The 25,342-nt window shown below is 45.8% G+C and overlaps 1 protein-coding gene and 1 long non-coding RNA gene across 7 annotated transcripts in view; one reads left to right on the top strand and one right to left on the bottom strand.

Annotated features, from left to right (window-relative positions):
- Nucleotides 1-16,158, bottom strand: part of Kdm2b (lysine demethylase 2B) — a 123,404-nt gene extending 107,246 nt beyond the window's left edge. For 2 of the 5 annotated variants that reach the window (XM_046446133.2, XM_046446134.2), the window contains exons 1-4: nt 15,367-15,399; nt 14,556-14,700; nt 11,518-11,596; nt 10,118-10,164 (exon numbers count right to left, since the gene is read on the bottom strand). In XM_046446133.2, coding sequence (XP_046302089.1) covers nt 10,118-10,164; nt 11,518-11,596; nt 14,556-14,700; nt 15,367-15,381 — 286 coding nt within the window. In that variant the 5' untranslated portion in view covers nt 15,382-15,399. Of the gene's footprint in view, nt 1-10,117; nt 10,165-11,517; nt 11,597-14,555; nt 14,701-15,366; nt 15,400-15,760 lie in introns of those variants that run through there. The other 3 variants (XM_046446131.2, XM_046446132.2, XM_058579852.1) reach the window with 3 other exon arrangements.
- Nucleotides 14,765-20,446, top strand: LOC124093603 (uncharacterized). 2 transcript variants are annotated; one of them, XR_006852006.2, is made up of 3 exons: nt 14,765-15,283; nt 16,997-17,096; nt 18,923-20,446. It is a non-coding gene; the product is annotated as an uncharacterized LOC124093603 (long non-coding RNA). The 2 variants fall into 2 exon arrangements; XR_009226914.1 differs by lacking the exon at nt 14,765-15,283 and adding an exon at nt 16,661-16,883.
- The last annotated feature ends 4,896 nt before the right edge of the window (nt 20,447-25,342 follow it).

The raw sequence follows: 25,342 nt of genomic DNA, 5'->3' as shown, positions 1-25,342 counted from the left end.
TTCAGGGCTGGGATGTAGCTCAGTAATAGAGCACTTGCCTAGCATGCGTGAGGCCCTGGGTTCAATCCCAGCACCACAGGAAAAAAAAAAGTCTCAAACAATACAGCTTTTTGAAAAAAAAAATGTGAACATCTTTGTGACCTTGGAATAAGCAAACATTTTTACAAGACACAAGAAAAACTAAAGAATCAAGCAAAGCTAAGTAGTATCTGTTAAAATTAAGAACTTTGAGCTAGGCGCAGTGGTGTACCCTATGATCCCAGAGACTCAGGAGGCTGAGACAGGAGGATCAAAAGTTCAAAGCCAGCCTTAGCAACTTAGCGAGACCCAAATCAACTTACTGAGACCCTGTCTCAGAATAAAATATAAAAAGGACTGGAGATGTTGCTGGTGGTAAAGCACCACTGGGTTAAATTCCTACGACTCTAATACCCCTTCAAGAACTTCTGCTGGGTATAGTGGCATGCTCCTGTAATCCCAATTTACTTGGGAGACTGAGGCAGGAGGATTACTTGAGCCCAGGAGCCCAAGGTCAGTCTGGGCAACATAGCAAAATCCTGTCTCAAAAAAGAAAATTTTCCAGCGACTCAGGAGGCTAAAGCAGGAGATAGAAAGTTCAAAGCCAGTCAGTCTGGGCAGCTTAGTGAGGCACTTAGCAACTCAGCAAGACTCTGTCTCTAAATAAAATACAAAAAGGGTTGGGGATGTGGCTCAGTGGTAGAGCACTTGCCTAAGCATGGGTGAAGCAGTGGGTTCAATTCTCAGCACCACATATAAATAAATGAAATAAAGAAAGGTTCACTGACAATTAAAAAAAATTATTAAAGGGGGGGGGGCTGGGGATGTGGCTCAGTGGTTAAGCACCCCTGTGTTCAATCCCCAGTATCAAAAAAAAAAATATATATATATATATTTTTTAGGGGGATGGGGTATGGTTCAGTGGTAGAGTGCTTGCCAAGCATGGGTGAGGCCCTGGGCTCAATCACCAGCACCACAAAAATAACAAATAATAGATAGCGGCCATGCACACGCCTATAATCCCAGCAATTAAGAAGCCTGAAGCAGGAGATTCCACATTCAAAGCCAGCTTCTATAAGACCCTCAGCCACTTACTGAGAACCTGTCTCAAAACAAAAATAAACAGGTCTGTGGGTATGGGTGTAGCCCCTGGGTTTAATCCCCAGCAAAAAAAAAGAAAAGAAAGAAAAAAGATTATTAAAAGACAATCCATAAAGTTAGAGAAGATTCTTTAAGACAGATATCCAATAAAGAACTCATATCCAGAATACATAAAAATCCTTATGTAAAAGGCTAAATCTTGTCTTCCCCAAAAATTCATATATTGAAGTGCTAACCTAAGGGAGTCAGAAGTAGGCAAAAAATTTCTTGAACAAGACACAAAAAATCGGGGGCTGGGGATATAGCTCAGTCCGTAGAGTGCTTTCCTGTCATGCACAAGGCCCTGAGTTCAATCCCCAGCACCACCAAAAAAAAAAAAAAAAAGACAAAAAATCTGAATGGATTTGCTGAGTGCAGTGGTACCTGCCTGTCATCCCTGCAACTCATGGGGGGAACAGGGCTGAGGCAGGAATATCCCAAGTCCAAGGCCAGGATCAGCAATTGAGTAAGACCCTGTCTCTAAATAAAAATGAAAAGGTATAGGAATGTAGCTCAAAAGTAGAATAAAGGGGTCAATCCCCAGAACTGCAAAAGAAAAAAAAATCAAGAAAAGATACATTGTCTCTCTTAAAAATTAAAATAAAGAATTCGGGCCAGGGCCAGGCAGAGGCCTGTGATACAAGCCTCTTGGGAGGCTGAAGCAGGAGAATCACAAGCTCAAAACCAGCCTCAGCAACTTAGTGAGATCCTAAACAACTTAGCAAGACCCACTCAAAATAAAAACTAAAAAGGGCTGAACAGGCTGGGGATGTGGCTCAGTGGTTAAGCAACCCTGGGTTCGATCCCTGGTACCAAAAAAAACTTATGCCAGGCACACACCTGTAGTCCCAAATTACCCAGGGGAACCCACGAATGTAACTTTGTTTGGGAATAGGGTCATTAAATAGGTAATTAAGTGAAAATGAAGTCTTTAGGGCAGGCCCTCATCCAAAAACTATTGGTACTCTAAGAAGAGGAGACTAAGACAAAGATACATGTAGAGGGAAAACCATGTGAATCAGGGACAAAATAGACAACAGGCCAAGGAGAGAGACTTGAAAGAAACCAGACTTCCAGCTTCCAAAACTGTGAGAAAATGAATTTCTATTATTGAAGGCCCCCCAGTCTATGGTACATTGTTAGAGCAACTCTAGCAAATTAATATACTCTCCAATCAATAAGCACCTGTTCCAAGCATGGGGGGCACACACCTGTAATCCCAGTTACTCAAATTCAAGGCCAGCCTGTGCAATTCAGGGAGACCCTATATTAAATAAAAGGGGCTGTGGTGTAGTTCAGTGAACAGCACTCGCCTAGCATACCTGAGGCTGAGATCAATTCCAAAAAATTACCAAAAAAAAAAAAAAATAGTAATGAAACATAAAATTACCAAAAAATAGTAATGAAATATAAAATATAAAAATAGTATCTAGGGGCTGGGGTTGTGGCTTACTGGTAGAGTGCTTGCCTGCATGTGTGAGGCACTGGGTTTGGTTTGCAGCACCACATATAAACAAATAAATTAAAGGTCCATTGACAACTAAAAAAAACATAGTATCTATTTAAAGTAATGGGGAAAAGGCTTGATCAAATATCTCACAAAAGAGCATATCCAAGGCCAGGCAAGATGGTTCATGCCTGTAATCCCAGTGGCTGAGACAGGAGGATCGCAAGTTCAAAGCCAGCCTCAGCAACAGCAAGGCGTAACCAACTCAGTGAGACCCTGTCTCTAAATAAAATACAAAAATATAGGGCTGGGGATGTGGCTATGTTAAGTGCTCCTGAGTTCAATCACTGGTACCTAATAAATAAATATATTTTTAAAAAGGCAGAGGGGTGCTGGAGATGTAGCTTAGTGGTTAAATATCCCTGAGCTCAATCCCCAGTGCCAAAAAATAAAAAATAAAAAAAGAGCATATCAAAATAGTCATTAAGCTCTGACATGGAGTTCAATTACATCAGTCATTAATGAAACACCAAAAATCACAGTGAGGGACTGGGGTTGTGGCTCAGCGGTAGAGCACTCGCCTAGCAGTGCAAGGCCCTGGGTTCGATCCTCAGCACCACATAAAAATAAATAAATAAAATAAAGGTATATATTAAAAAAAAAAAAAAAACAGTGAGACACAACTCCATACCCACCAACAGGGGAGTGCAGCTAAAATAAGAATAATGACACTAATTCCTTAGGACAATTATTTGACAGCATCAACTAAAACTGAATATACATATATACTCTATGCCCAATGATAGTTCATGCATATATTTACCAAAAATCATGTTCTATAATGTTCTCAGGAACACTCTAGATATAGCCTTAAACTGACTGGTACCCAGGTACCCATCAACTATAGAACGAATAAATTGTAAAATATTCGCATAATGGAAAACTACACAGAAATAAATAGACACAACAAATGTAGATGAATCTCATAAAAACAAGGTTGATTGCCACGCATGGTGGTGCACACCTGTAATCCCAGAGGCTCGGGAGGCTGAGACAGGAGTACCATGAGTTCAAAGCCAGCCTCGGCAACAGTGAGGCACTAAGCAACTCAGTAAGACACTGTCTCTAAATAAAATTCAAAAAAAGGCTGGGGATGTGGCTCAGTAGTTGAGTACCCCTGAGTTCAATCCCGAGTACCCCAAAAATAAATAAACAAACAGGGCTAGGGATGTGGCTCAGTAGCTAAGCACCCTTGGGTTCAATCCCTGTTACCAAAAAGAAAAAGAAAAAAGGAAAATGTGGACAAAGTTGAGTGACAAGAAGTCAAAAGAAAAGAGGACATTCAGTGTGATTCCACTGACATAAAGTAGGAAAACAACAGAACTCATTCCTGCCATCAGGGTGACAGGAGGGGAGGGGCCAGATTAAAGCACAAGAGGATTCTGGTGTACTGGTTCCCTGGCTGTTTGTTTAGTTAAAATGACTCAAGTGGCCAGGCAGGGTGGTGCCCGCCTATGGTCCCAGCTGCTCAGGCGGCTAAAATGTTTTGAGTCCAGCCTGGGCAACTTAACAAGACCCTGTCTCAAAAAAAAAAAAAAGGCTTTTTTTCAAGGGTTGGGGATGTAGCTCATTGGTGGAGCACTTGCTTACTGTGGGCAAAGCCCTGGGTTCAATCCTTGACAGTGGAAAAAAAAATAATAATGGATACAGTTACTGTATGTGCACCTATCTATACATACATTTTGCTTAAATTAAAAAGTATTGTTTTGGGGGGCTGGGGTTGTAGCTCAGTGGTGGAACACTTGCCCAGCACATGTGAGGCCCTGAGTTAGATCCTGGCACCAAATAAAAATGAATAAATAAATAAAACAAAGCTATTGTGTCCATCTACAAATAAAAAATTTAAAAAACTAAAAAGCGTTTGGCTGGGGTTGTGGCTCAGCGTTACAGCACTCACCTTGCACGTGCGAGACCCTGGGTTCGATCCTCAGCACCACATAAAAATAAATAAGTGAAATAAAGGTATTGTGTCCAACTACAACTAAAAAATAAAATATTTTTTTTAAAAAGTGTTTTTTGTTTTTTTTTTTAATGTAGTATTATAGAAACGGAAAGTGTTTTTTGGGTTTTTTTTCCCCCTTGTGTTATTGGAGATTGAACTCAGGGCCTCATACTTAACTATATCTCCAGCCCCTTTTTAAATTTTATTGAGACAAGGTCTCAATAAATTGCCCAGGCTGGCTTCTGCTCCTGCCTCAGCTCCCAAAGCACTGGATCACAGGCGTGAGTCACAGTGTGTGAGAGTGTGCCTTTGCAGTTCCACTCAGGAGACTGAAGCGGGAGGATCATCTGAGCCCAGTATCTCAAGCCCAACTTGAGCAACATAGCAAGATCCTGTTTATAGAAATAAAAGACAGGGAGCTACAAGCTGATGGCTTATAAAGAAAGCCTGAGGGGGTGGGGTTGTGGCTCAGAGGTACAGCACTCCTCTACCAAGCATGAGGCACTGGGTTTGATCCCCAGCACCACATAAAAATAAAATAAAGATATTGTGTCCAGGGCTGGGGATGTGGCTCAAGCGGTAACGCGCTTGCCTGGCATGTGCTGGGCGCTGGGTTCGATCCTCAACACCACATAAAAAATAAAATAAAATAAAGATGCTGTGTCCACCGAAAACTAAAAAAAAAGAACATTAAAAAAAAAGATATTGTGTCCACCTATAACTAAAAAATAATTTTTTTAAAAAAAGAAAAGCCTGAGAAGAGTCTAAGACCCACACTGTGGCCCCTAAAGCTAGCCATGCACCTTTCTAAAACAGTCACCTGGTTGGGCCAGCCTCCCCATACTGCCCTCTCGAGCAAAACTCTTGGTTTATGTTAGGGACACTTCTGTCACCCAGCAACCCTGGAGAACTGTTGCTTCCCCAACTCAGTCGTTGACCTGGGCCCCCATTCTACTCTGGGGTTGTGCTAGGTCTATCAGAGCCAAGCCAGAGACGCTGCGTGGAAGTCTGTGGGTCGAGGAAGGAGGACCCTGAGCTGGTAGGATGTGAACCTTGAGCCGCTGGCTGTAGCTCTTTACATGGAGAGAACCTTCCTGAAAACCAAAGAGACAGAGGAAGCAAATCAGGACACAAAAAGCAGGCAACCTCCTGGGATCATCTTGGAGCACCTAAGCCTAGATGTGCCTGCGGATTACGCCCCAGATGTATGTAAATCAGTAAGTTTCGTTTTGCTTAGGCCAGCTTGAATGACATTTGTCACCCCCATCAAATGTGCCTATCACCACTCTCCAAAAGCCTATGCACACTCAGAGATAAAAATGGACATTTTTAATACCCCAAATTGGCTACAGCCACTCACACCCCTCACAGTGTCAAGTGCACCATACCTTCCCAAAGCACCAAGAGACATGGGGCTGGCTTACTGTTCATGCTTTCTGTACCTTCCTAGAAAATTCTAGCACTGGCAAGGATGTTGGGACCATCTTACTAGACCCTTCTGTATCCTCCGTGAGAAGAACGAGGCTCAAGGGAAGAGACTGCCTGGGCACATCCAGAGCGAAACAAAACCTCAAAAGGCTTGAGAAGCTGTTCAAAAGGGCCAGGCAGGCAATGTTATTTAAGAAAGCTTGCTGGGCTGGGGGTGTGGCTCAAGCGGTAGCGCGCTCGCCTGGCACGCGTGCGGCCCGGGTTTGATCCTCAGCACCACATACAAACAAAGATGTTGTGTCTGCCAAAAACTTAAAAAATATGTATATATTAAAAAAAAAAAAATTCTCTCCCTCTCTCTCTCTCTCTCTCTCTCTCTCTTTCTCTCTCTCCTCTCTCTATCTTAAAAAAAAAAAAGAAAGAAAGAAAGAAAGCAGCGGTGCACACCTGCAATCCCAATGACAAGGGAGGCCGAAGGTTCACAAGTTCAAGGCTAGTCTGGGCAATTTAACAAGACCCTGTTTCAAAATAAAAAAGGGCTGGGGAGGTTGATCAGTGCAAGAGCAATCCTGGATTCAATCCCTAATATGGGGAATAGGGGCAGGAAGGGGGAAGCAAGCTGCATTTATTAAGGTTGTCATGTTGCTTCAACCCCAGGTTTGAGAACTTGGCTTTCGTATTTGCTCATAGACATTATAATAAATAAAAATATTGGGCCTCATCTGGCATAAAGCTATGCATTCATTCATTCATTTTCTTATAATCCTTCTTCAAGACACACTCTGATAATTAGCTTCATTATCAGATGAAGAAATTGAGACCTAGTCAAGTTACCTTGCCCCAAATCACTCAGTTAAGTAGCAAGGGTAACTTCAAAGCAAGGTTGTCAAATAACAAAGGCTCGGCTGAGTTGGAAGCACCAGGCCAAGTTCCTGTGCATAGAGTTGATTTAAAAGGTGCACTGTCCCATCTTCTGCCCTTGATGGAATAGTTTTTCCCCTTCAGCTCTGATATTCACTTCTTTAACATATTTAGTAATCCAGCTTTAAAAAAAATAAAAATTGCCAGGCACAGTGGCACACACCTGTAATCCCAGTGACTTGGGAGACTGAGGCAGGAGGATTTCAAGCTTGAGGGCAGTCTCAGCAACTTAGCAAGATACTTGTCTCAAAAATTTATTATTTTACTTATTACTTATTAAACCCAGGGATGCTTAACCACTGAGCCACATCCCCAACCCTTTTTATTTTTTACTTTGAGGAGGATCTTCACTAAGTTGCTGAGGGACTTGCTAATTGCTGAGGTTGAATTTTCGACCCTCTAGCCTCTGGAGCTGTTGAGATTATAGGCATATACTACTGCACCCAGCTCAAAAAAATTTTTTTTAAAAGGGAATGGGGATATAGCCCAGTGGTAGAGCATCCCTAGATTAAATCCCCAGTACTTTGGGGTGGGGGAGAAGCAGAAAGTAATAAGTGTTGGTGAGGATAAGGAGAAATGAGAACCCTCATACATAGCTTATGAGAGTGTACAATGGCGTAGCTGCTGCAGGAAGCCAGGCTAATAGTTCCTCAGAAGTTTAACACCGTCACCGTATGCTGTGGTTTATATGTCCTGCAGAAGTTCTCCGATGCAGCAGTATTGGGAGGTGGAAACTAGTGGAAAGTGTTTGGGTCATGGGAACGAAGTCCTCATGGTTAGATTAATGCTTTCCTCATGGCCCTGGATTAGTTACCATGATAGAGGTTAAACGCTATCATGCTCTCACCAGAAGCCAAGCAGATGCCAACATCATGCTCTTGAACTTCCCAGCCTCCAGAACCATGAATCAAAATAAACCTCTCTTCTTTGTAAATTATCCAGTCTCAGGTATTCTGTTATAGCAACAGAAAATGGACTAAACCACCACATGACTCAGCAATTCCACTCCTCAGTACTACAGAGAATCAAGAGAAATGAAAATGTATGTTTATACAAAACCTTGTATGTGAATATTCCTTGCATTATTCATAACTGCCAAAAATGGAAACAACCAAAATGTGTATTAATGCATGAATGAATAAACAAAACATGGTCAATCCATACAATGGAATATCATTCAGCCATTAAGGGTTGGGGATGCGGGCTGGGATTGTATCTCAGTAGTAGCATGCTCGCCTAGCATGCATGAGGCACTGGGTTTGATCCTCAGCACCACATAAATATAAAATAAAATATTAAAAAAAAAAAAAAGGGTTGGGGATACAACCCCAAATGTGTTAGATAAGTTAAGAATGCATGCATAGGATGCAAAAGGTTCTGGGTTCCATCCCTACTACCAAAAAAAGGAATGAAGCACTGATTCATGCTGCCACATGGATGAGCCTTGCATACATGTTGAGTGAAAGCACCCAGTCACAAAGGGTCTGCATTATTTGATTCCAGCCCATAATCCCAGTCACTCTGGAGGCTGAGGCAGGAGGAGCACAAGTTCTAGGCCAGTCTGGGCAACTTAGCAAGACTATCTCAAAATGAAAAAATAAAAAGGGTTAGGGATATAGCTTAACAGACAGCAGTCCTGGGTTCCATCCCCAGCTCTGCAAAAAAATCAATGTCAAGGCAAATCCATACAAAAAAAATCATGAGATTAGGAGCCACCAAAGGATGGAGGGAGAAGCGAACTGGGAGGTGCAGGGTTTATTTTTAAGATGATGAAAGTGGTTTGGAAATAGTGGTGATGTTTGTACAATATTGTGAATATACTAAAGTGAAATGTACCCTTGGAGATGGCTAAATGGTGAATTTCATAGTGTGAGAATTTAGGGTTAAGCCATTGTTATTCAAACCACATGGTACCCCCTGTGCCCTACTTTTAATCTCCCTAGGGGCTTCCCATCACACCAAGAGTCAAATTCAAATTCCCTGCCGGGGCCTACAAGGACCTAATGACTTAGCCCTGCAACTTCCACCACCTCTTCCATTGCTTGCCCCCTCACTCATTCAGGTCCTCCACACACCGAGCTTATCCTCACCTCTTAGCATTTGCACTTGCTCATCTCTCAACCTATAATGTATTAGAATGTTCTTTCAGGGAGCTGGTGGTAGAGCGCTTGCCTACCAAGTGGGAGACCCTGGGATAAATCCCCAGAACTACCAAAAAAAGAAAAGATCTGGGGATGTGGCTCAGTGGTAGAGTGCTTGCCTAGCATTCAGGAGGCCCTGGGTTTGATGACTAGACCTGACTCCCCCACCCCTGCAGGGAAAAAAAAAAAAGTGCTTTAGAATGTTCTTTCCCATGGCTGATTCTTGCCAATCAGGTCTTGTTCAAATGCCCTCCCCAGACACTGAGAGGACCGCCCTGACCACCCTGCCTAAAATAATGCCCCACATTAAGGGTGGCAACAGTTCTGATCACTATTAGAAAATATATGTAGTTTACTTCTTTATTGCTGGTTGCTATAACCAAAAGGGCAGGAACCATATCTGTCATATTCAAGACCACCATGTCGGCAAGAAAAGATTTTCTGGAAATAATGGATTTAATGGAAGACTTCCTTTAAGATCTGAAATGCCACCTGCTGCCCAATCCAGAGTTCAGAGCACCAAGTCCTCAGCCACACTCTGCAGGTGCCCAGGGAGTTAACAGGCATTTGCTGAGCACAGAGTGCCAAGCCCCACCCAAGGCTTGTCTAGAACCCTGAAGAAGCAGGAGGACTAATCCCTCCCCCAGAAAGCCTGAAAGTCTTTAGGGGTCACAAAACGCCCAGTGTTTACCCAGCAACTCACAAACAAACACACAGCAGAGATCTAAGATTGCATTGCTGACACCCAAGCTGGAGGCTAGGGTCCAAATCAGCCTCATAAAAGCATGTAATGGCAAACACACTCTGATCCAGGCCTTCTCAGGACTTTGCAATCTGACCTGTTCTCCACAATGAGACGGTTGCAGCTCACACCTGCCCCTGCCCCTTCCCAAGGGGACTTTCTATTTAGAGGCAGTTAAAAGTCTAAATGGGCAGGTGATAGTGAAAGCCTCTCCCTTTTCCCTTCTCCTGTTCCTGTTCCTCAGCATCTCTGAATCACACACACAGCCAGCAACTTACCCACTAGGAGTTTGACATCTCGGACTGTGAAATCAGGATCAGGCATCCTAGAAAAAGAAGCACAGACACTGGTGAGAAGCCAGAAACAACAGAGCCAGACTCTACCCTGCCCAGGGTGAAGCCATTTTTCCAAGTGGGGTCCTTGCTCTCTGTTTGGAATCCAAAATGAGATAACCTGGATAGAGGGCAGTGGATCAGGTAGTACCTCAAGGGAGGGTCACCCAGAACCATGGTGCCCCTTCCCCACCCCTAGAGGTACATCACACCTAAATCTCAGCCGGTACTGTGCCTGCCTATAATTCCAGTGACTTAGGAGGCTGAGGCAGGAAGATCACAGTTCAAAGGAAGGCTCAACAAATTAGCGAGACCTTAAACCACTTAGTGAGACTGTGCCTCAAAATAAAAAAGGGATAGTAATTTTGCTCAGTGGCTAAGCACCCCTAGATTCAATCCCTAGTATCAAAAAACAAAAACATAACAACAACAAAAAAACTCTGAACCTCAGCAGAGAATGGGACATCTACCTACCACCCCACCCTCACTTCTGCAGGAAAGACTCAAGTGTGGTGTCAAGGGCCAAACACCAGCTTTCTTTCTAGGGACAGCCCTCTCTGTGTCTCTTTCTCCCTCTAAAAAAAATACTCTCCACAGTTGTATGGAAAGTGGAAAGAACCTCTTTAAGTTCAGAGGGAAAAGAAGACAGACATTAGACCATTTCCAGGAATTTGATAACCCTGCTACAATGATTATGGGAACTATTAACTAACAGAGATGCTGAAGGTTTACTTTCCACTCCTAGGAGCATGACTGGTGAGCAAGTCCAGCTTCAGAGGCTGGAAAGGAGATGGCCTAGGATGACACCCTGAGCCTCCTCCTCTGTCCCTGCCCAAGGGGCAGAAACCTGTTCTTCCAGCCTGGCTCTGATCTCTCCCCCACCTGGAGCTCTGGTAGATCTCAGCCAGAATATAAACCAGACACAGTGGCAGGCAAAGAAAGGGGAAACGCTGGTGCCCAGGGAAATATACCCTCCATGGAAGGGAGCAATTTCCCATACACTAGCTAACATAGCTCAGGGTCTGCCAGTTTCTTGGTTCAGAGTTGAGGAGCAGGACAGGTACGATTCTTGGTAAGAGGTTGCAATGTGAAGCCAGATGGATCAGGGCAGAAGTCATCACTGTTCAAGTACCCTAAGTCCTCTCTGCCCAAATTCCTAAAAAAGACCAATCTTTAGAGAGCTTTCCCCTTGGTCAGGGCTTGAACAAGGAGCCGCTATTCCCAGATCATGAAAAAAAAGTTCCCTTGGTGATGAGCGGCAGGAAGAAGGTAGAAGAAATCCACCCAAGCTAGAAATTGAGTTAGGGAGGAAGACAGGGGAGAGGCAATTAGTGTCAGCAACTTACTTAATTCCTAGTCCGTCCTTTTCTCGAAATATCAGGGGAACCCTGAGAGCTTCTCTCTGTACGTACTCATAGTTGAAATCTGTTTGGATATTTGAATTAAAACAAGTTGGTTAAGTTATTCAGGAGCAAATGAACCACGAGCCATTGGTGAGGGGAAGAAAAAATGGCAAAGGAAGGGAGTGAGGGGGTGCTAGAGGGAGGCCTGACCTCAGTGGCAGAAGCTCCCTGGAAAATGGCAGGGCCTAGTCCGAGAGAAATGGCAGGGAAATGGCAGGGCCTAGTCCGAGAGAAGCCATGCCAGTGATCGCTCCTTTGCCTACTCAGTCATTCTCTGCATGCCCCACGGGTCCGAACTTGTCAATGAACAGCCCAAGGCTAGCCAGGGTTGGGGAGGAGACTTATAAAGAGTCCCACACTGAAAGAGACCCAGCTAGTGCTGAGAAAGGGGGACAGACAGGAAAACGCATCCCTGGCTGAGCTCAGAGAGTAAAGGGACTGCAGAACTGAAGAATGCCACCTGGGAGGATCTGAAGCCCCAGAGAGGAGGCTGGGAGGAGGGCTCTCATTGTAGCTGAGCATCAGTGAAAATCTTATTGTAATATCCTGCATCGTGAAGGGGAGGGGGGGAAGCCGGTTTCCCTGGAAACTGTGTATTTGGTGCCAAAATAACTAGGGAACTGGGCACAGCTTTGTTGTCTTCATAGTGAAATTCTGTCGGAGCCATCACACCGCTTGCTTCCACTGGATCACCAAGAAGGATGCTCTCCAGGTAGGCTGCACAGAGCAGGCACAGCAAGGCCCAAGAAAAATCCACTGGGTAATTTCCTAACTGGGATTTGTCTGGTAGAGACCCCCAAATCTTTATCCAAAGCCCTGGAGAATGAAGGGGGCCTTTGATTAATTTCTTTCCTTCCTCAATTCTCCCCAAAAATCAATGAATCTGACCCAAACACAGCCCTAAATATGGAGGTGAGGGGAGCTGATATCAAACCCCCCCAAAGTCCAAATCACGTCCCCCAAGTCCTCAGGTGACTAAAGTATCCCACAAGGCTACAAGGCCTCTCTGACTGGTCTGAAGTGAGAGAAGAGTCCCGGGGCCACTGAAGGCTGCGGCCCCTGGCGAACAGTTCACTAGGGCCTTGGGGGAGGAGGCCAAAGCTACTGGCTCAGAAAAGAGAACAAAACCATGGCAGGGAAAGCCCTGACCTCAGTGGCTCAGATCCCCAGGGGCTCACAGTGAATGGGGATTCCTAAGGATTTAAAGGAAGGGAAGTTTAAGAAGCTTCTATTTTTGAATCCAGGCGAAGGGCTCCTTCTGTTTCTCAGCTCCTCCCTCAAGTTTTGGGACCAGATCTGAATTAACTAGTGAAACCCTAAGGCCCGGTCCTTTGAAAGGATCCAGGACAGCAAATTTAAGGATGCCATTTAGAGCCCCTGGCTGGTAACCTTCCCTGCCAACACACCCAAAGCCCTGCACTACCCCACCCCCAGCTTCAACTTCCTCAAATGAGCCTGAGAAAAAGTGCTGAAATCCTAGGCTGAGGATTCCTGACAAATGACTAGGAAAAGTTTACATACTGTTTTCTCATAGACTCTGCCAAATGACTCTATAAAATGGGGGGAAGAAAGGAGAGAAATTAAAATCCCATTTATGTGCAGAAAATTTACATGCAGTTAGGACTGGCACCCTGCTCTAGGACCAAACACGCTAGAAAAAATATCTTCTTCCCTCCCCACATTTCTCCCCAACACCACCAGAGCCCAGGGGGGCAACAAGCACGAAAGAGAAAATTCAAAAATGCAAAGCCAGAAAGATCTCTCCTCCAGGCCAACTCAAGGCCTAGCCACTCATCCAGAACCCACAGGGAAGCACCTTCTGGCTGTCAGCTCCTGGAGAGGGAAGGGTTTCCAAGAAGGTGGGGAAATACAAAATAGAAAGTGAGTAACTGAAAGGACACCCAAACAGCTGAGAGGAGAAGAAAAAAAAAAAAAAAATGAACACCATACCCCAGGAAGGCCTGGGGTGAGAAAAGGCATCTCCAAAACCCTCACCCCACAGGCCCTGTGGAAATCCAGGCTGCAGGGTTGGGTGGGTCATGGCTCCAAAAGCCTCAGACCCAAGCAGAAGCAACACCCCAAATCTGTCTGGAGGACACCCTGAGACACTCTTACTAGGAAGGTCAGGGAGAAAGGCAGGCCTTGCTAGATCTCAGGCTAGGCTGTACTCTGGCACCCTGAGCTTCCCCAACTTCTGCTCCAACTGGGGAGGGTTCACAGGAGACAGACAAGCCTCAGGCATGGGAAGAGACCCTATTTCCCCTAGAAGTGCCCCAAGACTTTACCAGGGAACAGGAATCTCTCAGCCTTAAGCCTGAGGGGAAGTCACCCATATCCCCCACTCCAGCTTCAAACTGTCAACGCTGCAGGCCTCAAGCTTAGGTGGCAATTCAGACCAACAACCCTGAGCGCACCTCCCCAGGCCTATAACGGGATGCGAGATGCACTCCAGAGACCCCAAGCCTGAGGAGGTGTAACCCCAATAACTCAAAACGTTCCATCACCAGCTCCTAACTAACAGAGCCCGAGAAAACAGTGGTTTAGGAGGCTTCGAGTCTGGGGGGCCTCACCCCGATGTCTCAGGAGGACCCCAGAATGAGGCTCCTCCAGTCAGGCGACTGCACCTTGGGCAGCGCAAGAGCACAACCGGCTGAGGAGGTGGAGGACGCGGCGCTCACGCCCTCCTTCGGTCCGACTGTCTGTTCCCAGGTCCCTCAGTCCATCAGCCCTCTGGTTCTGTCCACCGTGGTGCTGGTGGTGGGCAGAAGCCAGGCCTAGGCCTGCGCCCGGCCCCCTTCCCGCCTGCCCTCCTCCCTCGCCACCCCACCCCACCCCACCCCCAGTGCTCGGCCTCGTTTCGTCACCGGATCCCCTGGAATGGGGGACGCGGGCGCGAAATACGAACCCAGCCACCGGCAGCTCCCTCCCCACGTGCGCGCGGCCCGCGGTGCGGAGGACGGCCCGGGGAGGGGGCGCCTCACCTTTGCCCTCCATGGCGTGCACGAAGTCCCCCTGGTACAGCTGGCTGCGCAGCTTCTCTTCCAGGCTGAATCCGCGGACGCTGACAATCTCCTCCACGTCCGACAAGTCTTCGTTCTCGTCGTATCTCTGGCGATCAATCGGGCGCTGCGAGGATCCAACCAGAGAGCCCGCGATATTATTGTAGGAACTGGGGGGTCGCCTCTTACCCCGGGCCAACACGAACAGGTGCAGGAGTGCACGCCCCCTGTACCCCACCATTGCAATCTGAGCAACTTTGCGCAAATGCCAAAGATGCTGAAAAGCAGGAAAAGGAGAGGGGCCCACACCCCCAGGGTCCTACTGCGCCCTACACGACGAAGCACTCTCCTCCTGCATCTTTGGAAGCCATGGAAAGGGTATCTAGGGGCTCTCCCACGTCCCCCATCCCCGTGATGTGTTGAGCTTTGCCCACTCAGCCGGGAGCCTGGTTATGTAACCCGCAAAGGGGGCTCCGGACACGAGCTGGCGGGGCAGATGTAGGCCCCGGGAGGAGCCGCTGCAGCTCCGGGCTCGGCGGTAACAGCCGCCCCGGCCGCGGTGGAGGCAGAGCCGGGAAGCCGGAACCGGGGCCGGCGGCGTTTCTAAGGCTGGAGCCGCTCCCGAGCTACCGGGGAAGCTGAAAAGCTGAAATGGAAGGGCTGAGACCCCAGCCGCCCCCGCCGATCGCCCGCCAGTACGAGAAGAGGAGGTGAGGGGAGGAGGTGAGGGGCTTGGGAGGGGGAGAGGCAGACGGCCCGCCACAAAGCTCCCATCGGAGACCCCAAAACGCACCAGCAGCTGCCTCATCTCCCCACGAGCGCGCGCGCACACTCACTTCCTAAGGAGACTCCCCCACCACTCCCCGCATCCCCCTACCTCCTCCCTCCACCGCCCAGCGCCCGGCGCGGCAGCCCCCCAGATTCCGGGCGAACCCCCAGCCCGCTTACCACCCCCTACGCCTTTCCAAGCTACCATCTCCCCACTTAAGTGTCTGAGACTCTGAGCCTCACAAGGGACTGGAGGAGTAAGCTGCTTGCTTCCTTTTGCATGCAATTTATTATTTTTTTCCGGTCCTCTTGTAAAATACAGAAAAGGAAAGAAAAGGCAGCAAGAAACAACCGAAAAAAAAATAGAGCTATCATATACCAGATACAGATTTGGAAAAAAAAAAAAAAAAGCTACACACCAATCTTCTTCCAGAGTCTTTCTCTGCCTCCATTTTTTTAGGAGAGTTCACCAATTAATTGTCAACACTCCTGCCCCCTGCATTTTGGCGGAGGGGGGAAGGAGGGAAGACCAAAGAAAACAAACCAAAAAATAAATAAATAAAGCAAGCCAGAGCCGAGATCTACAAAGTTTTGCACCAACACTTAGGCAGATCCGTTTGCAAAGTCCTAGGAAACCATTTTCAGCAGTTGTGGGGGGGGGGAGGCGTCGACGTCATAATCCCCGGAACGTAAACATTGTTGCCGATCGCGCTCTGAGCCCGCGGCCGGGCTAGTTGGGGGGGCACTCGGCCCGGGATGGGGGGGCCGGGGCAGCGGCCCGAGGAGGTGTGGGACTGGGAGGGAGCCCGCGAGGCACCGGGCGCCGTTAGCGCCCTGGCATCGCTGTTTTGTTGTTGGGTCACGAGTGCGCCTCTGCACGCAGGCGCCGCCGCCGCCCGGGAGTTGTGTGCAGAGCTGACTTTTGGAGGGCTGAGTTGCAGGCGACTGGCGCATCCCGGAGATGGCGGGGCAGGGAGGGAGGGAAGGAGGAGGGGGTGGGGAGGGAGGTGCAGATTTGCACGGCTGGCCTCAGCGGGAGGCGCGGAAATGCAAGCCGAGCATGCTGGTGTGAAAGCCCCCGGGCCCTGGCACCCCCAAAACGACCCCCCACCTCAGTCCCTGCCCCCACTGCCCACGGCTGCCCTTCTTCCTTTTCCTTCATCCACCCTACCCCACAACTTGCGTTGGCGACCCAAATTCAAAGCATTTGGGGGATATATATATATATATATATATATATATATATATATATATATATATATATATATATATACATATATATATATATACATATATATATTTTTTTTTTTTTTTTTTGCTATGTAACTGCATGTCTTTTTGGGGAGGAGGGGCAACCCTGTTTAGACCCCCATTTGCGAACCCGCCAAATGGAGGACGCATTTGATGGGCTCAGAAATAAAATTAGTACAGCTCCATATCTGCATGGACTCAATACTTTTAAACTCTCGGACTGAAAGATAAGAACACACACACACACAGGTACAGGAAATACAGCCAGATCGGAGCCTTTTCAGACCGCAGGTGACCGGAAGACGTTGCCTTTCATTCATTCATTCTGCTCGCCTCCGTGGAGTTCTTCACTAGCCTACGATCCCTGAAAGAGAAGTTGGACTTTTTTTTTTTTTTTTTTAAAGGTCCTTGCGCCCGCCCAGTGGAGAAAATTGATGCTCTGGAAGGAAATACTCAGAGAATCGGATCTAGCGTCTCCTAACGCAGCTTGCAAGCAAGCGAAAGGTAAGCCCTGGTTGGTTGTTGACAGGAGAAGAGTTGTGGAAAGGCGTGTGGCTCTTGGGATGGGATACGAAAACCTTAAGCGCACCTGGACTGATTCTATATGACTTTAGCGGAGATGTGGCCACCCTCTAAGCATATATAGAATGTCATTAGGTCCGGGAGTTCTCCCATGTCCCCCTTCCCAATGCTTGTGACAACCTCCAGAGTTGTCCTGTAATTCATCATGAACACGGAGAAACGCTTTACTCCAGACCAACTCTTGTGTCCTGCAAGGCCTGGTCTTAGGGGTTAAATCTCCTGATAAGATGACATGGCACCTGGACTACAATAAGGGACATAGTAGGTGCTCACAGCTGGTGTCCACGTGCTATTTTATTTCTGCCCCTAATCCTGTGGGCTAGTTGAAGCAGGTCATTTTGCAAATTGGGAAACTGAGGCTCAGAGAAATTATGAAACTGGATGACTACTCAGCCTTCAGTCATTCCCATGTAACAGGCCATTAGACCTGGGGAAGAAATGCGTCCCTCACTCACCTTAATTCACTGTCATTTCATTCTTGTAGTTTTTGTTTTGTTTTGTTTTTTTTCATGTGACCCCAAAGACTAATCTTTAAAGTTTGTTTTACTCTGTGTTCACTAGCTGTAAAAATCTTTTAAAGTAGGTATGAAGCTAGCAAACACCAAACTTTTGTCTCCAAACTGAAATGGCCTATGTTGGTTCTGCTACATCCAATCGACAGCCCTTTGTATGTGGCGGGCTCTTTAGCCCTCTATCAAGAAGTGGGACTATTTTATTTGCTTCTGTCTTGAGAAAGAGAGAACCCTTTCAGGGAAACCATCTCGAAATTCCCCATTTTGCAAATGATGAAACTGGGACTCAGGAAGGCAAAGCCACTTTTACCCAAGATCATACAGTTTTCCTGTGGGCTATTGGGGTTCCAATTGGAACCTGGCTTGTCTATCACATGCCTTTTCCGATATTAATCAGGGTCACTGCTCCCACATAATGAAAAAACAAAACCAAAACACTCAAAGGAGGGCTTCTGGGCTGGAGGGTGGTGAGAAGTGAATTAAGTGAAATAAAACAAAATTGGCAAGTAGGATGCAGGATCTTCGCCCTTCACCTTTTTTCCCTGGGATTCCTCTCTCATGTGGCTTCCTGGTGTCCCCCCAAAAGCTGGCACTAGGAAAATGATGGGGGGGGGCAGCCACCTTAGTGTGAAAACAGTTAAGCCTATATATCACCTCTATGGGGAGTTCCTGGCCTGTCAGAGCAGGAAGGGGTTGACTAGTCACCTAATTTAATCCCCTCCCTTTACAAACCTCCAGGAAACTGCAAACCCCAGAGAAGAATGGGCCAGCCAGGGGCTTGTTCCCCTTTGACTCCCCCAGAATGCCTATCCTGCTGCTGGGCCCTAAGTGGTCACTCCATAAATGTTGGGCCCTTGATGGATCACCTTCCCCAGCATATTTGCATTTTCTCTTTATCAGTAATTGGCAGATGAAAGGCTTTGTCCTCCTGTTGAAAGAATTCCAAGCATTTGCTGAAAGTGGGGGAGGAGGTTATTTTGGGCCAAAGGGGGAAGGGCCAAGACCCTTGAGCTCCAGCTTGGCTGATTGTCCCTGAGGAGCTGAGAGTAGGTGAGGGAGGGCACAGAAGCTGAAGGTGCTTATTTAAAAGATGAACTTTTTTTGTAGGAAAACACCAGGCCAATTGCATTGGAAATTAAATAATAATGACTTTCCTGGACTCTCCGGGAGTGTTCTAGCAACAGTAGTCAAATCCTGCCTATTATCCCCATTCATTCATTTCTTCCATCCTCAAAGGTTGATGGTGCAGCTCTGTGCCCAAAGACTGAGAAGACAGGAAAGACAAAAGAAGAAACAGCTAAACTTCCAGGCATACTCCAGGCAGGGGCTGGAGAAGGACTAACAACTTCCCAAGGAAGAGGCTGACTCTGGATGGAGCCCTCAGAAATCAGAATCCAGGATTTGGGGCTATTAAGACACTGAAGCTCCTAACTTTTGAGAATTTAATATGCCTTCAAGCAAAGTCCCTCACATTTGCTATCTCTTTGAATGCTTGCCAAAACTCTTTTTTTTTTTCTTTTTTTTAAAGAGAGAGGGAGAGAGAGAGAGAAAGAATTTTAATATTTTATTTTTTAGTTATCGGCGGACACAACATCTTTGTATGTGGTGCTGAGGATCGAACCCGGGCCGCACGCATGCCAGGCAAACGCGCTACCGCTTGAGCCACATCCCAGCCCCCTTGCTCCTCTTAAGGAGGAGCAATGGTATAATTCCTTACTTCTATAGCTGAGGCTCAAAGAATTGTCAATTACTTGGCCAAATTTTACAGCTGTGAAATAACGGTAACAGGATTTGAACCCAGACCTTGTAGGAATCCAGGGCCCAAGGACTGACCACTCTGTAAGCCCCTTGCAGGGCTGTGCCATACAACCAGATAATGGAAATATTGTACATTTGCAATTGTTTTCTCTAGCCACATCTTGCTATTGAGCCCCTGAAATATGGATACTGGGCTTAAAGAATTAAAATATTTATTTATTTTTGGTACTGGGAATTTAACAAAGGAGCACTTTATCACTAAGCTACATCCCCAACCCTTTTTCATTTTTATTTTGCGATGGAGTCTCACTAAGTTGCTAAGGCCAGCCTCCCTAGTCACTGGGATTATTTGCTTGTACCATTGCACCTGTCAAGGAATTGAATTTTAAATTGTGCATGTGTATGTGATGTGTGCATGTTCTGAGGGTTGAACCCAGGGCCTCAGGCATGCTGATCGCTGCTCCACCATTGATCTACACCTGCAGTCCAATTTTTAATTAAAAAATTAAAACTGCCCCAGAGTGTTTTCCAACATTTGTCTTAATGTGCTTACTAAGCTATATATACACATCAAGGTCTGATTTGGCTTCCAGGAAACATTTGTGGAATGAGTGAAAGGTCCATACGGGAAAGAAGTTACTAATATCAGTAACCCCTGGAAGAGGACATCTGGTACAATGTGAGTGCCTATGATGTTAGCCTTTAAACCACTTACTCTGAGAGCCTGCCAGGAACATGGTACTATATGGGAGCCTGAAGATACAAGTGGATATTAGACTGGCCCACCTGCCCAAATCTTTCAAGGACAAATAATTGGTGATGAAGCAGGAATCCTAAGACCTGGGTAGCCACTTCCAGACATACATTCCAGGGACAGACCAGGCCTGGTGACTCACACCTATAATCCCAGCTGCTCAGAGGCTGAGGCAGGGGGATCACACATTCTAGGCCAGCCTCTATAACTTAGTGAGACTCCATCTCAAAAAAAAAAAAAAAGAAGAAGGTAGGGCTTGGAATGTAGCTCAGTAGTAGAGCACATACCTAGTGTGCCCAGGGCTCTATTCCCATCACTAAAATAACAATAATAATAATAATCAGCAAGATAACTATTATATGTGTAGAATTTCCTTTGGAAAGACCAAAAAAGGTTGCGGGGTGCTGGTAGAACTGGAGAAAAATTAAAAGGAACTATTCTTTAGTAGAATGTCAGATTTTACCACATGTATATATGGCTGTTGCCTGATTTTGAACCATACAAATTCAAGTGTTATTTTTTTCACCAGTACTGGGGATTGAAGCCAGGGGCACCCCACCACTGAACTACCTCCATTTTCATTTTTTTTTTTTTTAATCTTTGAGACAGGGTTTGGATAAGTTGCCGAGGCTGATCTGGAACTTAAGATCTTCTGCGTCAGCATCCTGAGATGCAGGTGTATGCCACCTTGCCCAGCCCTTTCACTACTTCTTTTTTTTTTCTTTGTGGGGGGCAGTTTAATGGGGCAATGAATCCCCCAAGGGCATTCTGCCACTGAGCTAAACCCCGACCCAGTCCCTTTTATTTTATTTGAGACAGGGTCTCTCAGTTGCTGAAGGTCTAGCTAAATTACCCAGGCTTGGAATTTTCAATTCTTCTGCCTTGGCTCCCTCAAATTATAGGGTGCGCCATCACACCTGCCTGAGTTAATTTCATTTTACATGTTATAGTGCCTTTTGAATTTCATATTTTTTTTTTTTTTTAGTGTTGCCTACTCAAAAATGAATTCTAGGAATAGCTTAGAGGTAAAGCACTTGCCTAGAATGCATAAGGCCCTGGGTTCAATCCCAGCATCTCAATAAAAAGGAAAAAGAAAGATGTAGAAAATAAAAAGCATTACCAAATCTTAAAAGAGTTTTGTCCCATTTTATAAGACTTTTATTAACTTTATCCTGGGGAGACAACAGATGGTGACATTTCTGTTAAAGTGATTGTTCTCAAAGAACTTTTTTGTTTGTTTGTTGTTGGGTTGGTTGCTTTCTATTTTTTTTCTTTTCTTTTTAATTTGTTCCTTTTGTATTAAAGTGGAAAAGTAAGAAAGAACAAATTAGGGGCTGGGATTGTGGTTTAGTGGTAGAGCACTTGCCTAGCATGTGTGAGGCACTGGGTTCCATCCTCAGCACCGCATAAAAATAAATAAAGGTACTGTGTCCATCTACAACTAAAAAAAAAAGAAAAGAAAAGAAAAGAAAAAAAAAAACAAATTATATACAGAGACCAATCTTCAGGCCTTAACTATTTTGGGACGCTTGATTTTCTATTTAAAATTCAGCATTTCATATTCTCTCTCTTCCTATGTGAGGATTGGAAAGAACCTTGGAAATAACAGGTGAGTTAATTAAAGGGTTAATGCCAGGAAACGAGTCATAAAAGTTCAAAGATTCTTTTATAAACTTACATCTTTGGATTGATGAACAAGTGTGTGAGCCAATAGAAATAAAAATCCAGGCATTACTTCATCGTGCTCAACTGTCATTGGCTGACAATCCCTGAGAGATGGACCAGAGGGCTGGCAGTTAACCCTTTCAGGGTGGAGCTTGCCCTCTGCATTCATTTTAATTTCAAAGATGAAGCAGGGACAGAAGAAAAGTCTAGAAGAGTCCTCAGATCCTCAAGTGCCAAGTTTGGATCTAACCTCAGAAGGCAGACTTTACCTAGCAAAGAAATACTCAGGGACAAATTTTCTGGAGAAAAAAAAGTTTTGAACTTTTAAAATGGGGAAATGAGCTGACCTTGCCGAGTGGGAGGAGAGGGGAGGAGAGAAGTTTGATGCACCTTTTGTGCTGTCAGAACAGAGACCTAGGTTGGAGACGATTCCATTAATCTTGCAAAGTGATCAGTCACTGAGAGGATTGAATTGCATTTCCTGCCCAAAGATGTAGAGACAGATGACCTTTGCAGCAGCCCTCAGACCCCCAGCTCACAGCTGGAGAGAGGATGTGTCAGCATCTACTTTCGGGTCTCACCCTGCCCTTTGTTCAAAATTCAAGCCCTTTGTGTTGGAGCTGCTCAGGGGTTTTGGTCGTTGTTGATGCTGCTGATTTTTTTAACCGCCCACATCTTGAGACTTCTGAGAAGCAAACTCTCTATCTGGCAGAAGATAATATCTGGAGGTGCCCCAAAGAGAGAACCGGAACAGACATGGGGAATTTTGAGAGGCCATTGGACCTTTTGGCTTTAATTACTGCCCTTTCCTGGGCTCCCTGAGTGCTGCAGGATGAACCGATGGAACCAGGAGTCCAGCAGAACTAATCGTGCCTCAGGTTTAGACGGTTCTGTTAAAAAAAGCTTTGAGTACATTACCCCCATGTAAGAGGCATTGCTAAAACAAAAGCATTTGCATAAAGAAAACATTCTAAATTCCCCAACAGTGAGCTACCAGACTTTGAACAAAAATGCTTAAACTGAGTCTCAGTTTCCTGTCTGTGAAATCAGGGTGGTGATAATGCAATGGCTTGGGGATTGTCTTCATTCACATGAAGAGGACCACCTGGCTTCCATGACCCTGACAAGGAGCTTCCCCTAACAGGTTAGCTGTCCCCAAGTTGAAGGCTGACGGGGAAGACTGCCTGAGAGGGATGGCAGAGCCCTGATTCCCCAGCAGGGCTCCTTCCAAACCTGACCACGCTGTGCTATGGATTTGGATTAAATGTGCTCCTTTTTCCGCCTTTAGGCCTTTGCACATGCTAATCCTGTCCCCCACTCTGTCCTACCCTCCAAACCAATGGCTTCTCCTGGAATCTGCTTAGATAGAGCCTCTTTTCCTTCCCCCTCCTAACACTGATCACATTACTGGCTTTGCTAGATATCCTGGGGGGTGAGGGGGAGGCAATTCCAGGACCCCTGCCGATTCCCAAACCCAAGGATGCTCATATCTGTTTTATAAAATGGCATAGCATAGAGCCAGGCTCTGTGGAGCACACCTGTGATCCCAGCGGCTAGGCTGAGACAAGAGGATCATCAACAGTGAGGCGCTAAGCAACTCAGTGAGACTCTGTCTCTAAATAAAATATAAAAAAGGGCTGGGATGTGGCTCAGTGGCTGAGTGAGTGCCCCCTGAGTTCAATCTCTGGTACCCCTTAAAAATAAATAAAATGGCACATCGTTAACATAACCTACCCACATCATCCCATCCTCTCCTAGCCTTTAAATCATCTTGAATACTTAATAACTAAACACTATGTAAATAGTTGTTAACACTTGCATTGTTTAGGGAATAATGACAAAGGGGGAGAGTAGGGAAAGGAAAGAAAACTGCAGAAGTCTCCAGATGAAGTTTTTTTTTTTTTTTTAATAACTATTTTTAGTTGTAGATGGATACAATACCTTTATTTTGCTGCTTATTTATTTATTTATTTTAATGTAGCACTGGGGATGGAACCCAGTGCCTCACATGTGCTAGGCAGGCACTCTACCACTGAACCACAACTCCAGCCCCAGATGGAGATTTTTGTGATGTTTTCTAGGGATGGGGATAAAGGACAGTGATGGAGGGTGTGGGGGGTCCTGGGTTCCATCCCCAGAACCACTAAAAAAAAAAAAATTCCATCCTCAGATGCTGAACCTGCATATAGGGAAAGCTAACCGTATATACAGACGTATATTCTCGTCTGTGTTCTCACTAAACAGGGATCTCTGGGAGGGCAGGGACTCCACCTTCCCTTTCTTTGCATCTTCTACCTCACATAGCATCACTGTGTACTTACTCTAAAAACCCTTGTTGAATGGTGGCCCAGCACCCCACGGGATAGCTCCTCCACCAAACTGCTCACCCTTGCACAAATCTAAAAGTCACAGTGTTGGGGCTGGGGATGTGGCTCAAGCGGTAGCGCGCTCACCTGGCATGCGTGCGGTCCGGGTTCGATCCTCAGCACCACATACCAACAAAGATGTTGTGTCCGCCAAAAACTGAAAAATAAATATTAAAAAAAAAAAATAATAAAAAAAAAAAAATAAAAGTCACAGTGTTGAAGATTTTCTTTTTCATGGCTTAACCATATTATAATGCCCTTTGCAGATGATGTCAGTGGCTCTTTAACCCTTCTCTCAATGACGTTAATTAGCCAGTTCTACATGAAACGTGACCTTGATTCATACACAGAGCAGCCTTAGTAGGAAACCCCTCCTCTTCACCTGGCAGCACCTCTTCCTGGCAGAAATAAGGGCTTCCCCTCCCCGGTGAGGATGAAATGTCTTGAATGAGGACCCTGGCTCTTCTCTCTAGCCCCAAGAAATCTCTGACACCACCTCCTGCAAATAAATGGAGAGCTGGCAAGTTCTTGCAGATTCTCCTCACAGTAAACTTCTCTCTGGGAAGGAACCTGTGTTCACCACCTAACATCTGTCGTTAAAAGGCAAAGTCCCTGAGAATATTGACCTCCTCCATCTTATTACTGTCTTCAGCCCTTAGGACCTGCCTCCTGAAACTATTAAAAAAAAAAATTATTGAATGAATGAGTAAATTCCTCTAATGCCAAACTGTATTTCTTTTCAACTAAACCTTCAAATGTACCTCTTTGAAGAAGATACAAATGTTCTTGGAGGCACTCTTGAAGTACAAAAGACTAATGTTAGTGTGTAGAGTAGGGAAGGGGAATGATGCTATACACCTATCTAGCTCCACAGCCCAGGATGTTCCACACACTGCCTCCATGGATCATGAGATCAGTTGGGCAGAAATTGAGCTACAAGGTCACCTGGAGGCAGAGGACCAACTATCCTCACCTTCAGTTGAAACCTGTACACTTGCACCCTGCATCCTCCACCAGGACCCCCAACCTACAAGTACTAAGTGGGAGAGGAGAGGCCACACTATTGCCATATGGCAAAGGCATCCTTAGGGCCAGGCCTGGAATTAATCACTG

The sequence above is a fragment of the Marmota monax genome, unplaced genomic scaffold (genome assembly GCF_021218885.2).
Source record: "Marmota monax isolate L192 unplaced genomic scaffold, Marmota_monax_Labrador192_F-V1.1 WCK01_AAM20220418_F8-fsc00092, whole genome shotgun sequence".
In the NCBI taxonomy this organism is placed as follows: Eukaryota; Metazoa; Chordata; class Mammalia; order Rodentia; family Sciuridae; genus Marmota; species Marmota monax.
The sequence above is the reverse complement of the archived record's forward strand: the minus strand, read 5'-3'. Positions and strand labels throughout refer to the sequence as shown.